This window comes from Paramormyrops kingsleyae, chromosome 8, assembly GCF_048594095.1.
Source record: "Paramormyrops kingsleyae isolate MSU_618 chromosome 8, PKINGS_0.4, whole genome shotgun sequence".
Lineage (NCBI taxonomy): Eukaryota > Metazoa > Chordata > Actinopteri > Osteoglossiformes > Mormyridae > Paramormyrops > Paramormyrops kingsleyae.
Genome location: NC_132804.1, coordinates 39,183,562 through 39,198,268, shown reverse-complemented (window position 1 = coordinate 39,198,268; position 14,707 = coordinate 39,183,562). Strand labels below are relative to the sequence as shown.

At 35.3% G+C, this 14,707-nt stretch overlaps 1 protein-coding gene across 5 annotated transcripts in view; it reads left to right on the top strand.

Moving 5' to 3' along the window:
* The window catches only part of atp2b4 (ATPase plasma membrane Ca2+ transporting 4), a 129,817-nt gene extending 115,203 nt beyond the window's left edge, over positions 1-14,614 (top strand). For 4 of the 5 annotated variants that reach the window (XM_023795778.2, XM_023795776.2, XM_023795775.2 and 1 more), the window contains one exon: positions 6,552-14,614. In XM_023795778.2, the coding sequence (XP_023651546.1) occupies positions 6,552-6,761 (210 nt within the window). In that variant the 3' untranslated portion in view covers positions 6,762-14,614. Of the gene's footprint in view, positions 1-337; positions 543-6,551 lie in introns of all 5 variants that reach the window. The other variant, XM_023795777.2, reaches the window with a different exon arrangement.
* Positions 14,615-14,707: the final 93 nt, after the last annotated feature.

The window sequence follows — 14,707 nt, the reverse complement described above, 5'->3', positions numbered from 1 at the left end:
AAGAAATAAATAAATAAACCGGGTATAGCCAATAGGAACCAAGGCCTCATCTCAGCAACTTTTTCTCCCCACTTAATGTCAGATTCTCCTCTTTTTTCTCAAAGCTATTTCCCTTATTGTCTTGCCTTTTAAATCACCCTGAGTCTCTCTAATGCTGTTCTCTTTTTTTCTCAATCAACCTGCCCAAAGTCTGTTCCATCTTGCACTGAATTTTGGTCTTTCTCCTGTCTCTGTTTTACGCTCACTTTCTCTCTCTCTCTCTTCTCACTTTCTCTCTTTACCAGTTGCTCCCTCTTACACTACACCCTCAATCTCTGACTCTTGCTGTTCTTTGCAGATGGACGTGGTTTATACATTCCAGATGGGCCAAACTGCAGTGCCGGGGGCCCTGCGCCGGCAGCCCTCAGTGGTCAGCCAGCACAACGACGCAAAAACTGTTTCTAGTCCCACCCATGTAGGGATTTCCTCTTCCTCGTTGTCTGCCAATTCTGCCATGGCTGCTCCGCCCACCTCTGCCTCCGCTTCCTCTTCTGCTGCAGGCAGTGAGTGTGCAGCCTCTCTACAACCAGTGCTGCATGTAATAAATGACTTCATGGGCAATACTCACTGATAATAATCACTCCTCTTTTTATTGTCTCATTCTCCCATTCTCCAAATGTCCTTTCCTCTGCTGTTATGCAAAGAAACTTTTCCTTTTCCAGCTTGGCATTCTTCTCTAAATATTGCTGGCTAAACACCCACTTCATAGTTTAACCCTTATGTGAATCTTAAGGATATACTGAACAATATTCAGTTTGCAAAGCATCATTGATTTGAACTCAACTGTTATTGTCTTAATTGATTAAAAAATATTGCTGTTGGTTCTGGCTGTTTTTGGGCCAAATTTGATAAAGGTATCGTTTAAGGGTTAATAGCTGAGGGTGCCTACATTTTTTATGTGCTTACGTATGTATTTATGTGTGTGGGTTTGTTACACTTTCCCTCTTCTCAAACTGATTTGCTTAACATGGTAAACCATTGATTAAGCAGAATCCAGTGTACTGACATTTAACAAAGGCAGAAAGAAAAGAAGCTAGAGTGTTTGCCATTACAACTGCGAGTGACCTTGTTTGTGCTGTGTATAGAGCCCCTGCTTGGACAGTATGCTGCCTGTCCCTTTGTCCTGAAAACGGCTGCTGCTGCTCTGCCTGCTAACAGAGCCTTGAGAGAGATGTTCACTTTGAAGTCTCAGACTTCATGGAGAGCTGGCAGCTGCTGGAAACACCTCTCTTTCACACACTTGATTTCAGTGAAGTCCCCCTCCTCCACTCATGTATCTGCTCCCATTAATGGCATTTACTCTCTTTACATTCTGTTCCTTATCCTGCCTTTTCAAAAGAAGTTGTGCAGTTATGTGAACATGTATACACAGTATATTGAACCCCTATACCTCAGCATATATCCTTCAGTAATGCAAATGGTCTGTGTAATAGCATTAATAGCTTTGACAGATGGGAAATCAGAAAAAAATGCGATGCTTTTAAAAAGGCATATATATGCAAAGCTTTCACAGTAAAATTTACACTTCTACCCCTGCAAAGGAGTAATATTATATTTATTAATCAACTTCAAATTTACTCTGGGGCATCAGAATTCCAGTCTTCTTCATATGCTTTGTCTGCTGAATGAATGATGTTGGAGCCCAACCACCTGACACAGTCTGAGTTAAGTTTAGCCAATTCCATCATTCTGTCTCTGCCTTTTTGTCCCTGTCCTTCCTCTCCCCATTCTATTTGGTTGGAGTCTGGCAGATACATTCTGCACCTCACCTCTTGATTGTGTTTTTTTTTTTTTACTTTATTGAAAACATCTTTATCACATACTCATGTGAGTTTTGTGTCTTAGCTTTGAAAACTAATGCTGAAAAAATATTTCAAGGGCAGATGGGCTTCTGGTTAGGGGTACTGAAAGCAGTGTTTATGTATCATTTCATTTTAGGCACCAAGAATAAGTCAGCATGTAAATTAAATCGGAAAGTTCCCAAAATGCAAGAAATAATGATGTTGTCATTATCATGTTATGTTTTGGAAGACTTGGAGACATAGGGAAGTTTTCCACATCTAATTGCCACTGCTGTAATGGCGTACACTTCTGTTACTTTTCAACCATTGAGTTTATTGTGTTACCATTTTTCATTTTGTCTTATGTAATCATTTCAAATGTATTTTTTCTAGAGGAGAATTTTCATTTTTAATATTGCTGGCATTTTCAGAGGTTGCACATGACAGATATGCCAAACTAGGTATGACAATGCCTAGTTTGGTTAATGGAGATGCAACAGGCATTAGAAACCAGATGTCTGGTGCTACCCCAGATGAGTAATAGTAGATTGCCCTTCAGGTGACACTCTATGGCTGCTGAGGTAGAGATAACTCCCATAAAAACAGTACCTTTCAGATGAATTTGTATGACTCATTGTAAAAAAAAAAAAAAAAATCCAAACAACTAAAAGATTTTCTCAAGTAAGATCCCTCTAAGGATAGTGTAGGTGTTTCTCCAACATGCTGGTCTTTCTCACTGAGCTAGAGGCCCACATTCTTATGGCTTTCTTTATTTCCCCTGCAATAATCTCCCACCAAAGGCAGTCAGATCATATATTTTCCTCCTCCTCCACCTCCAGCTCCTTCCACTCTGTGTGACTTCCTCAACAGTATTGTGTTGTGAGTGATACTGCAAAGTATCTCTGTCCTCCGTAGCATGCAACTGGATGAGTCAAAACTGGATACAAATGCTGCCCCCCTCAGGAGAACCAGTTGTTTGCCTTAATATAAGCTGACATGTCATTTTGAAATGTCAATAGTATTTTTTTCACAGCCCGCTTTTCCATGGAGTTGGCAAGCACTTCCAAAAAACTGTAAATCAAAACTTTTTAAAAGCAGTAAGCATTTACACAAAGAATATGAAATACAACCCTGTTTCCAAAAAAGCCATACTGTCTAAATAAAAACAGAGTGCAATGATTTGCAAATCATATAAACTCATATTTAACTGAAAATAGAACAAAGACAGCATATCAAATTTTGAAACAAATTTTATTGTTTTATGACAAATATATCACCTCTTCTTTTAACAACACTCTGTAAATGTTGCTGGAGGTTTGAAAGTGAAATGTCCCATCTTGAGTGATACAGGATTTCAACAGCTCAACAATACGGAGTCTCCTTTGTCGTATTTCATGATGTGCCAAATGTTTTCAGTGCGTGACAGGTCTGGACTGCAGGCAGGCCAGTCTGGCACCCGGACTTTTATATTGCGGAGCATGCTGTTGTAATATGCACAGAATGCAGTTTGACATTGTCTTGCTGAAATATACAAGGCCTTCTCAGAAAAAGACGCTGTCTGGGTGTTAGTATATGTTGCTCCAATACCTGTATATATCATACAGCATTAATGGTGTCTTACCAGATGTGCAAGCTACCCAAGCTATGGGCACTATTGCACCCCCATACCATCACAGCAGCTGGGTTTTGAACTGTCTGCTGATAATAAGCTGAATGGTCCCATTCCTCATTAGTTGGGAGGATACAGCGTCTATGACTTCCAAAATGTATTTGAAATTTGGATCTGTCAGGACAGTTTTCCATTTTGCCTCTGTTCATCTTAAATGTGCTCGGTCCAAGACAAGTCAGCAGCATTTCTGGATGATGTTTAGGTATGGTTTCTTTGCATGATAGTTTCATCCTGCATTTTTGGATACAGACAGTGGTTTTTAGTAGTGTTCCTGGGTCCATGCAGTGATTTCCACTCTAGAAACAAGTTGAGGATCTGATAATCACTGCTATCCAATATTTGTTTTTGGCCTTGCCCCTTGCGATTCTCTTAATCTTTTCATAATATTATGTACTACAGATTATGAAAATTCCAAATTCTTTGCAATACTAAGTATGTTCTGTAACCATTTATTTGGTAGTGGGGTAGAATTGCAGATGTGTTGATCTTTGATGCCATCTACTGGTAGTTTGGGGATTGGCAGCCATGTCTGTTGGTATCTGTCTTTAATGATGTCATCAGCAAGCATCCTCGGTTGTTCGGATGAGCCAGCATTGTTGTCTCCCACATTTTCAACTACTCTAATTTTCATGCCAGTTTTAGGAGGCACCGTTGGTATGTCATTTACTTTACAATGCATATTTATGTTAATTAGAAGCATTACCCAAAAGCGTTTGACGTGAATGTTTCTAAAAGGAACTAATTAGGAAAATCTTGGTGAATGTAAATTATCAGTAATGTAAAGGTGAAAACTAATCATTGTTTATTTGCTTCTAATGGCGTCATATGTTTATTTTTTAGTTTTACCCTACTTCAAATGGCTACGATAAAGAGTGAACTTGGGATCACTTGTCTGCGTGGTATTTGGAGAGGAGTTATTCTAGCTGTCGACTTCAGCAAGGCGTTGGGGTAGAGGACAGCATAAACTACATTGTTCTTAAAATGTTGCACTATTTGCCTTTCACAGAGTGGTGAACCTTCACTGCACAGAGATGACTGACCTGTTGCCAGTGAACCTAATTAGTTGTGAGATATTCAACCAGGTGTTTTGTTTTAGCATTACACATCTTTTCCAGTCTTTTATTGTCCCTGTCCCAGCTTTTTTGAAATGTGTTGCTGGCATCCAATTCGAATTGAGCATGTATTTCTCAGTTTCAACATTTGATATGTTGTCTTAGTTCTATTTTCAATTAAATATGGGTTTATATGATTTACAAATCATTCCTTTCTGTTTTTATTTACATTTCACACAGTGACCGAACTTTTTTTTTTAAATGAGGTTGTAGATATATCAGTTTCTATGACATAAAATGTATGGAATAATACTGAGGATTGGGCATTGCTCCAATTGCTTTTCAATGTTAGGACTTGCAAGTGCCTGTATGTCTGCTGTTTTTTTTTTTTTTCCTTCTCCCTCATTGTGTTTATATATGTCTGTTTGGGGGCGTGTCTGGTATTTATACAGAAGGACTGACAACTAATTTCTGGCTTCATATCGAAATAGTTTTGAGCAAGATTGTTATTCTTGAATTAGAATAAAATACAAATGGAAATAAGAACGTAAATCTCAAACGAACAAACAATGATGCCTCATACTTGTAGTTGTGATGGAACTCTGATGGAACTGAGAAGAATGTCCTTTTCGGCACATACAGTCCCCTTTGAGAGTGTTCTGTGCTTGGTTATATATTAATGCAGCCCTTAAACAAACTATTTTTCAGGAAAATCAGTGAGAATTACTGCAATGTACCTTACAACAAATTTATATTGAAAATAATTTAAGTGAACTGAATCTGTAAGTTTTGTTTAAGTATTCAAAATGCAAAAGCATTTGTTACTGATCTACCACTATCTGTCACTGTCTTGAAGGTCCACACACGCCCCTTTAAATGGTATCATTCACCATTTCCGGCTGGTTTATTTGTTGTTTGCACAAATCATTGGGGACAATGAGATTCGTAAGGCTAAAGGCAATATCTTTTCAGCAATGCTGCTAAAAAAATCTTTCCTTTTTTCAAATATAAATGTCATTTTCTGTTTTTATTTTCATTTACAACCTTCCTGTTGATACTTCCACATTCTATGAATGTTGTTTTTGTTCCTCTCCATTTAGGCAAACAGGTAAGTGTGTTACAAGGCATCCTTCATAGTTAATATACAGTGTAAATGTATTCTGTACATGCTGTTTTGCAAGAGGTACAATTTCTAAGTGTGTGCTGGTACCTGATGCCTACACTGGTAGGAACTGAAAGTTTGTCAGACACATCACTCAGATGAGTGATGTGTCTGACAAGTTGTGGCACCACAGAGACTGAGTTAATTGGATCTAAAAGTTGGCATTTTGTATTTGTACTATTGTCACTCTAATTTAATGTGTATGTAATGGTGTGCCACACGTTTTTTTTTTTTTTTTTTAAAACAATGTCATTCCCTTTCACCCGTCTTTTTCCTCTCTCTGTATGTTTATGTTGACTCCAATAGCCAGAGAATTGTGTATTTTTACGCACTTTGATGGCTTTCTTTCTAGACAGGTAAAGAAAAGATGTTGCCTTTAAAAGTAGTGAGAATGTTTTTGCACGGGGTGTTCATGTATTAATTTATGCAAGATATAGTGATCCAAAATGTAATTCACACTTAATTTTCACATGGTCCTGGGATGTTTTGTTTTCTTAACATATTTCATTTGATTGGTTTATTTTTCCTTGCATTTCACTTTTTTTCCAGCAATACCTTTTTCAATCATGGTGCACATTTTATGGTTACATTTTAGTTTTTCCTGATTTTTCAGTGTGTTGTACTGTGTGTTGCTTTCTAAAAAATGCAAGTATAACCAAGGCTACAGTGATTGTAGTCATTTACAGCAATTGGTCATTCTTTTTCTGCAGATATAGCAACCCACCCCTCATTGCAAAGCAAAGTACACAGTAAAACTGTAAAAATCATCTGATACTAATTTTGCCTTTTTCTCTTTTTCTCTCCATATACTACGAATTCCACCTATCTGCGGATGCAACCGGCCACAGATTAAAGTGGTTAATGCATTCCGTAGTTCCCTTTATGAAGGTCTCAAGAAACCAGAATCCAAAAGTTCCATCCATAACTTCATGTCCCATCCAGAGTTTGTCCCAATATCTGAAGAGGCGGTTACAGTCCCTGTAGTTGAGGAGAGCACTGCTGAAGCTGAGATTGAGACTCTCCCCAGTTTCTCTAAAGAAAGACAAAACTTCCTCTAACCACCTCTGTAGTTTTCTGGTCTGTTCCACTGCCACCAACACTCTAGTAATCCTGATCCCTATTCTACGTCTTGGACACCGCATTCAGAAAATCTCTCTAGTGGACTTTTGGACATTCTGCAGCAACCAACTGTCTGCGACACTTTCCTCTATGAAGCAGGCAAAGACCCCCCCTCCCCCAGAGTGTGTATACTGTAAGTACTGGTGGTTGCATTACACAGTGTACACTAAGAGGTGGGAATGTCATCTTGGGCTGCATCTTCCACCTCACCCAAACACCACACAAACTCCATTCCTGTCTTTATTTTATTTCTCGTATAATCTATTTATTTTGTTTTTGTTTTTACCTAAAACTTTTTTTCTACACATTTTTTTCTACCTAGTAAAATGTGTTTTTAGATTTTTGTATTCACGTATATACTATATGCATACATAAACCTAAATAATTACATGTGTATATGTATGTATGTGTATATATTGTGCATGCATATGTCTTTATATTTCACAGTAAACCATAATGCTAATTGGCAGGTATGTGCTATACAATTAGGTGCTGTTATTCAATAGTTCTGTCACTGAAACATTTATGTAATTTTATTTGTGTTAAGACAAGAATGAGTCTCTAGCTGTGCTACTCCTTCAAGTGAATAAGTCAGTCAGTAAGTATATAAATAAATGTCCATAACAGTTCAAAGTCAATGAGCACCAATCTGCAGCTTAAAGTTAAGGTAAGGTTCAAATAAATCCTCCAAAATACTAAGTCAGGATATAGACTAGTGAAAAATCCAGTATGAATTCATGTTTGTCATGGAGATTTATAGTCTATCACAAACACGTTGTCTGCTTGCAACAATTTATCTAGATGAATATAATATTAAATATTATTTATTCATGATAGAACTTACTCTTTCATGCCTTTTAATTTAGGGAGAAAGTAAAATGGCACATTTTACCTTGGAATAAAATTGTGCTAAAATATTTCTGTTCAGGGCCTGTAAATGATGTATTGCAATTTTTAATTCCTGATGTAAAGAATCCTTTTATTTAGAAAAAGAAATGACATAAGAACTGAATAAACACACACTATCACCACTATGAAACATACCATAAGAAGCCTAATGATATAGCACACCTGTGCATGGTTAAATGTAAATTTAAGTAATACTTACCAAGCATTCGTATGCAACAAATGATCTTTGTTCAGTCCTGTAACTCTTCTGTTAGCCAACAGCTGCATAAATACTCTGGTCTCCTGGTTTGATGAAAATGTTCCTGAATGATGTTTTCTTATGGTTACCAATACTGCAGCACTGCCATGTTTAAACCATGCTTTTTATCTACCTATTGTTCTGTGAAAACTACTACTACTGTACTATTTAGTCATTAGCCATATTTTCAAATTAATTTGTATCCCATTCACTTAGATTTCTTCTTTCTCATCTTCCAAGCCGGCCAAAACAAAAATTGTTTCACTGCCCTCAGATGGATCACTGTTGTTTTTCAGACAAAGCAAAATGTAATGATTGACTTCTCTAAGAACATGTTGAGAAAAGATTTTTGTCTTTTTATTTTTTATTTTTTTTGTGCAATTTTTGCGAAACCTCTTGGATTTCATATAAACAAATTAACCGTTTAAAAATGTTCTGTATTTTTATATTTAGTATTTTTAATAATATTCTCTCTCATATACACATACATACACACAAAGCTTAGGTCACATTTAATAAATGAGATAAATGAGGAATACCAAAAAAAAATAAATTTAGCATATTACCCTATGGTTTGAAACTGTTCTTGATGTTTACCCCATTTGACATGACACTGGGCAGATTTCTTGAATTAGCACCATCCAACAAGTATACTATGACTGCATAACTTGCAGTACTATATTAATCTTTATTTATGTTGCTATTGCACCAACTTCCTACTATAAAGTATATGTGCGATATATATTACTTTCATAGAAACGTTACTGATTTTCTTTTTCTGCAATACATTAGTGAGTAGTTATCAATGGAATATAAAGCAAGAAACAGAACTTCATCAATATGGAATACTTTTGAAGTATTTTTATATATATATATTCTATATTTTTCTGTTATGATTGAATTATCAGCAGGTATAATTTACTGAGTAAGAGGAATGGTGCTTCAGATTACTGTTTTTGTTACCTTGTTTAGCAAAAAAATCTTTGATGTTGCCAATTATTAAATATTCCTAGAAAATACATTTTAAATGAGAGAACACCAAGGCAGTTTTTCACTGATGTACTTTGAAAGTAAAGTGTTACTGCCATAAGAGGGTGTAAAGCACACAAGAATCCATTTGGTGATTACAGTTACAGGCGTTAGAGATGTTATTCAGTGGGCCATTTGAAACAGAAACTAGCTTATAGTTCTATGAAAGCCTTAGATACGCAAAACTTTTCAAAATGACTCTTGCACATCCAACTTACTGTAAATAATGAAAGCGATTGTGATTTGCAGGTAAATTGTGAGTAATCAAATGTCAGGGACCACCAGCAAAGCTTTAGGAATGTTCTGCCAAAGTGTTGTGTACAGTCAAAGCTTTCTTTTTCCATTTTCTCTAACAAATTGCTATATATACTAATATTACTTGTGCTCCCTTTATTGTTTGCATTGTTGAAGTGTTGTTGATATAATCTTGTTTAAAGGCCTCCTTTTTAAAGGTTTTCAATGCGCTGCTGTGATCTGTTTTGACTTGATTGCCCTTCAAATATCATTGTTTAAATAATTTCTTTATTTGTAATCCCCACTAGGTGGACAGTATAACAGGAGTTACTTTTCAGGAAAGATGCGCAACAGTCAAATAAGTAAACTATGGTGAAAGCAAGGTATTGTTTGGTCTGCTTAGATGCCCTTGACAGCTGTTACACTTTTTCGCACAGATAATAGTTCTCTCTATTGTATAAAAATGCTTAAAGGTGTTCTGCAATAACTATTGAATGATGGTTACATATAAGAGCTAAATTTCTGTTCAGAGCATGACTCTGCTGATCTTTTATTTTTTTTTAAATTTCCCAATTTTTATTGAATTTGGTGGCATACTGGGGAACAAGATGCAACGGCTGTAAATAATATCATAATTTAAAATCAAAAATCCGTTGTTTAATTCATATTTACTTAAAACAGGTTGGCATAATTTACATCCTGTTTAAAATATATTTTAACATAATGTTTCTTGTGGGGGAAAAAAAGGATAACTTAGCAGTCAGAACATTTTAGTGATTTATAAGAAATAATAAGCACTGGTGTTTGTTTAAATCTTATATCATTTGTGTGGCATGCATGATAAAAATTTGATGGGTCAAAGCAATATATACACCTGGTGCAATTGGTGTTTTAGTGTCCTGTGTTGCCTATACCATGCTATGTATATATTAAAAAAAACTTTTTTGGGGGGGAAAAAGAAAACTAGAAAGGACTAACTGGTTAATATACAATATATTTTGTGTGTTTGTGTGTGTGTGTGTATACACACACACATGTATATTAGGGGTGTAACCGTTCAGTATGTGTCACGGTTTTAGGACCATGGTAACAGTTCGGTTTCGGAATCTTTGTATTTATCTTTATCTTTATATTTATGAAGAAAATAAAAACACATCACCCTAATTAATTTAATTAAACAGTGAACTCTGTTTCAATATAACAACTCTTCATTCAGAAAAATGGCAGCATGACTAACTAGGCACAGTTTGTGTCTGTACTGTATAAAATTAAGGAGAGAAAAGCATTAAAATTATAAGTGCTTCTAAACTTTAATAATCTGTAAGTACTTTTTATTTGAAGAGAATTTATATGAAGCTAAATGTGTCACTGTTAAAAAGCAAACACAAGCAGTTGCAACACAGTAAGTGTAGATGGATAATCAATATTACTCCACAACCCAAGAGAGCGTGTGTTTTTGATATGGTACACCCACATAAAGAGGACAAAAAAAAAATATTGCTCCGAGTTGTTGAGTAATTATAATAAAGAAGATGACAGCTGTTTTAAAACAAAATACTGTATTAACAGGCTTAGTAATAGCAATGGCACAACAAGGAAACCAAGAGTTTACATGACACGATTACACGCTAACAAAATGCACACATTCCACAGCAAATATTACACAGTTAAGACATTTGCAATTAACACAAATACACACTTTAATATACATCATTTAAAAAGTAGTGCAGTTCTGTACAAAGTATGCAGGCTGCTGACCAACCCCACGGCATTACTTTGTGTCAGCCATTTGTCAACAATGGGTGAGATCATTGCTCATACAACGTTGTATTGCTGAAATGACATAGAATATGAATATACAGCTACCTTTAGCCAGGAGGAAGATGACCCCACTTTTTATTAGTATTTTTGGGGAAAAAAAAACGTCTTACATTTGCGACAATACATGTAGGAAAATGACAGGCATATAGTAATACCACGGTTAATGTGTGTGTATTGAACCGTCGGGGCGTACCAGACAGTTTAATAATATGATAATATACCGTGTACTGTTACTACCCAAATGTGTATACACACACACACACACACACACAACTCTAGAACAAATTGACACCACTCCATTGTTTTTTTTTTTTTATTTGCATTGTTAAATTCTCATAAAATTTTACACAGAAGCATACCCATAAATTGAGAAATGAGTGAAACTAAAAATGTTGCTTTGGTCTCTTAATTTTTTCCAGAGCTCTCTCTGTGTATGTGAATGTGTGTGTGCATGCGTGCGTGTGTAAATATACAGATACACACTCACTGTCTGTCTGTGTTAAATGTTTGCTATGGAGTGAGACGCAACAAAGAGATGTACACATGTACATAAGTACACTTTAGGTATAGTTTTATATAGGGATACCTTCTAACAAGGTCTGTTTTGAAGCTTTTAATTTTACATGGCAACTTGAAGATATGTTTTTTTGGAAGTTTTAGTGGGATTTAAATCTTTGTTTCAAAGATTTAATGCCAAATGTTGTCTGAGATATGATGACAACTGAAATGTCTACTAAATTTCTTAATTAAAGGAAAACCTGCAAAATGGATGGGCTCGTCCATCTTCTGAGATGCACACATTCATCTGATTAACAGGCAGGCTTTGTACAGCCTCCTCCTTGTAGACTGTGCATTCCAGACGCACAGACAGAGAGCTATTCCCTGCTCGGGAGAAACCCACACTGCCAAGATGCTGTATGGGAGTTGGCAGCTGCATCCAATTTTAAAAGAGCAAGTAAAGTTTAAAGCTTTCCTTTTAAAATGTTCTCTGTAGAGATGCTTGTTTTGTACATTTCTTTGCTAAAATTCCATTCCTTCTTCCTTAAACTCTTCTTAGAGCTGCTGTCAATTATCATTTTTTCTGGTTGCAGGGAACAGTGTTTGTATTCATTTATATTATTGTGTCTAAAATTAATTTTCATAGAAGTAGGCATCATAGTTCTGTAGTATATTTGCTTTCAAAACATTCCTTTTAAACAAAATCTAGTGATGGGTTACAGATTACGTATTTTACATACGATTATTTTATTACCCTTAACCTCTCAATAACATGTAGTTTGCATAGAAAGTATTTGCTAAGTTTCATAGACGGATTTTCAAAGCCAGATGCTTTACAAGTTACAGAATTGGATGTAGGCTGTAAATTAGTGGTTCTCAACCTTTTTTGCACTGCTACTCAGTTTTTACCATGCCAGCTCAGTCGTGGCCCTATATCAGGTATACTGTAGGTTTAAATTAACCTTATGATCAAGCACGCAGTGCACTCTGCAATTTATGCCAATCAATGCCTATCGCACAATTATGATTGGATGTGCTATGGAATTTTAAATTAAGCATCTGTAGTTTGGTTTCTTGGATTGGTTGAATGTTCACTAGTTTTGCTCTAACCATTTGCAGACCCAAGACCCATTTCTGAAGGTTAGTCCTAGGATTGGGACTGGGAAATCTGATCGTGGATCAGCATAGGATTTTGCTGGTTTTAAAATGCTTACTTTTCCAACTCTGCTTGCAACCCTTTCATAACTTGCCGAGACCCAAATTTTGGTTGTGACCCATGTGTTGAGAATCCCTGCTTTAAATAATTGTTCTAAAGTTGGTGTGAGTATAAGTCCGCTTGGCAAAGGTTATAACAGTTATATTACTTTCTATCATAACATTAAACCATAGTTATTTACAGATTTACTAAAATGCTTTAAATGATGTAAATAACCCTAACAAAAGATTTTTTGTGGATAAAAGATTATCCACACATTAAACTTATAAAGATACATTGTCCCTGACGTAGTTATTGCATGTATGAAAACCTTTGAAAAGTGCAAAATATCTCTATATGATATACAAAACTAGGAGAACACTTGTTTAATCTTTTTTTTTTTTTAAATATACATGAAGGTTTACAAAAAGCTGCCTTTCATATTGGTTCCTGGCCTAATCTGAAGTGACAGCTTATTTGTGACTATGATGAGTATTGATGTACACAATGAAACTTTCAAAAAGCTATTGTGCTTTCCTGTTTGTGTCCACTGTTTACAATCACTGCCAATGCAGAGTGATGCCATAGGTATGGAAAAATAAGTGGGGCATCCATGTGTATGATTCAAATTTTGTTTGAGTGCTTTAGCATTTTAAGACATTTGATTTACCTAGTGAAAAATAAGGATTGTTCCCTCCCTGTTAACATACAATATACAATTCTGTGTTTCTTTCCATGCCAGATGTATGTGATGATGTTGCTTGAACTGCCAGCTGTCTGATATGGCATAGACTGATCTAGGTGTTAAAAAATGCTGTTTGACCTATAAGTTATAGATTAAAGATCTTGAAAGGGAATATAATTAAGGTGCTTTAGTAATATATGTACCCGTATAAAGGGTAAATAAGCTATGTTAAGGATTGAACTTGACACTGGTAGCATTAGAACTGCCAGGATAAAACTGTCATCCTCAGATGTAGATATCTTAATAAAGAGAACATGTTAGTAACCAGTTAGTAATCAAACCCGTCTTAAATACTTCTCATTTAATTTTAATAGTCAGTGTGAGAAAAGACTATAAATCACAGTGATCGTGCAGTCTTCATCATTTGAAAAACAGTGGGAAGTGAATGAGTATGCCATTGAAGAAATTTTAATTTCACAATGAGTTTTTTTCTTTTGTAACCATTTTATTCTAATTTGAATATTCCAGTGACAAGCCAAGGGAAAATAGTTTTACAACATTGCATTTTCTAGTTGCTGGATATATAGGTAGCCCCCTAAATGTCAAATTTGATTGACAGAATTAATGCTTTTTAAAAATGTCTTTTAATTATTGACTACAATGCTCTTCCTATAGCTGGATATTGAACTATTTTTGAGTAAGCAGTAATTAGACATAGGCAGTTCTTAAAGCAGCATTTACAGTCAGTGTGTGTCTCAACTTACAAAAGTATACTCAAACTAAATGTTGTCCTTTTGTAAATGCAATTCATCACCATGCCAAAAGGTCTGTCCTGTTTGCTTTTAACTATGCAACAAATTGCTTTGATATGTAAAAAACATTTATGAATTGTTCTTTGTCTTTGTGTGCTTATCCTTCCTTCTCAGAATATGCTATCATTCCCATCATTATCTTATTTATACTCAAAAAAAAAACAAAAAAAGTATCATTTATGTGTGTGTATAACGAAAATTCACAAATTTGTTTTTTTCTCTATCTTTTGTAATGTATCATGTGGAATGCTTGTTCGTTATGTCCTGTCATTTAAATTTAAGCAGAAGAAAAAAAAGTGATAATCCAAGCAATGATGATAATTATATATAAATCTATATCAATCAATATTAATAAAGCCATTTGGATTTAATTTTTTCTAGGTGTCTCATTGTACTGGTGTTGTAGTAAATGCATATTACAGTGCTCAAAGAACACCAACAAAACATACAATGTAATATAGTAG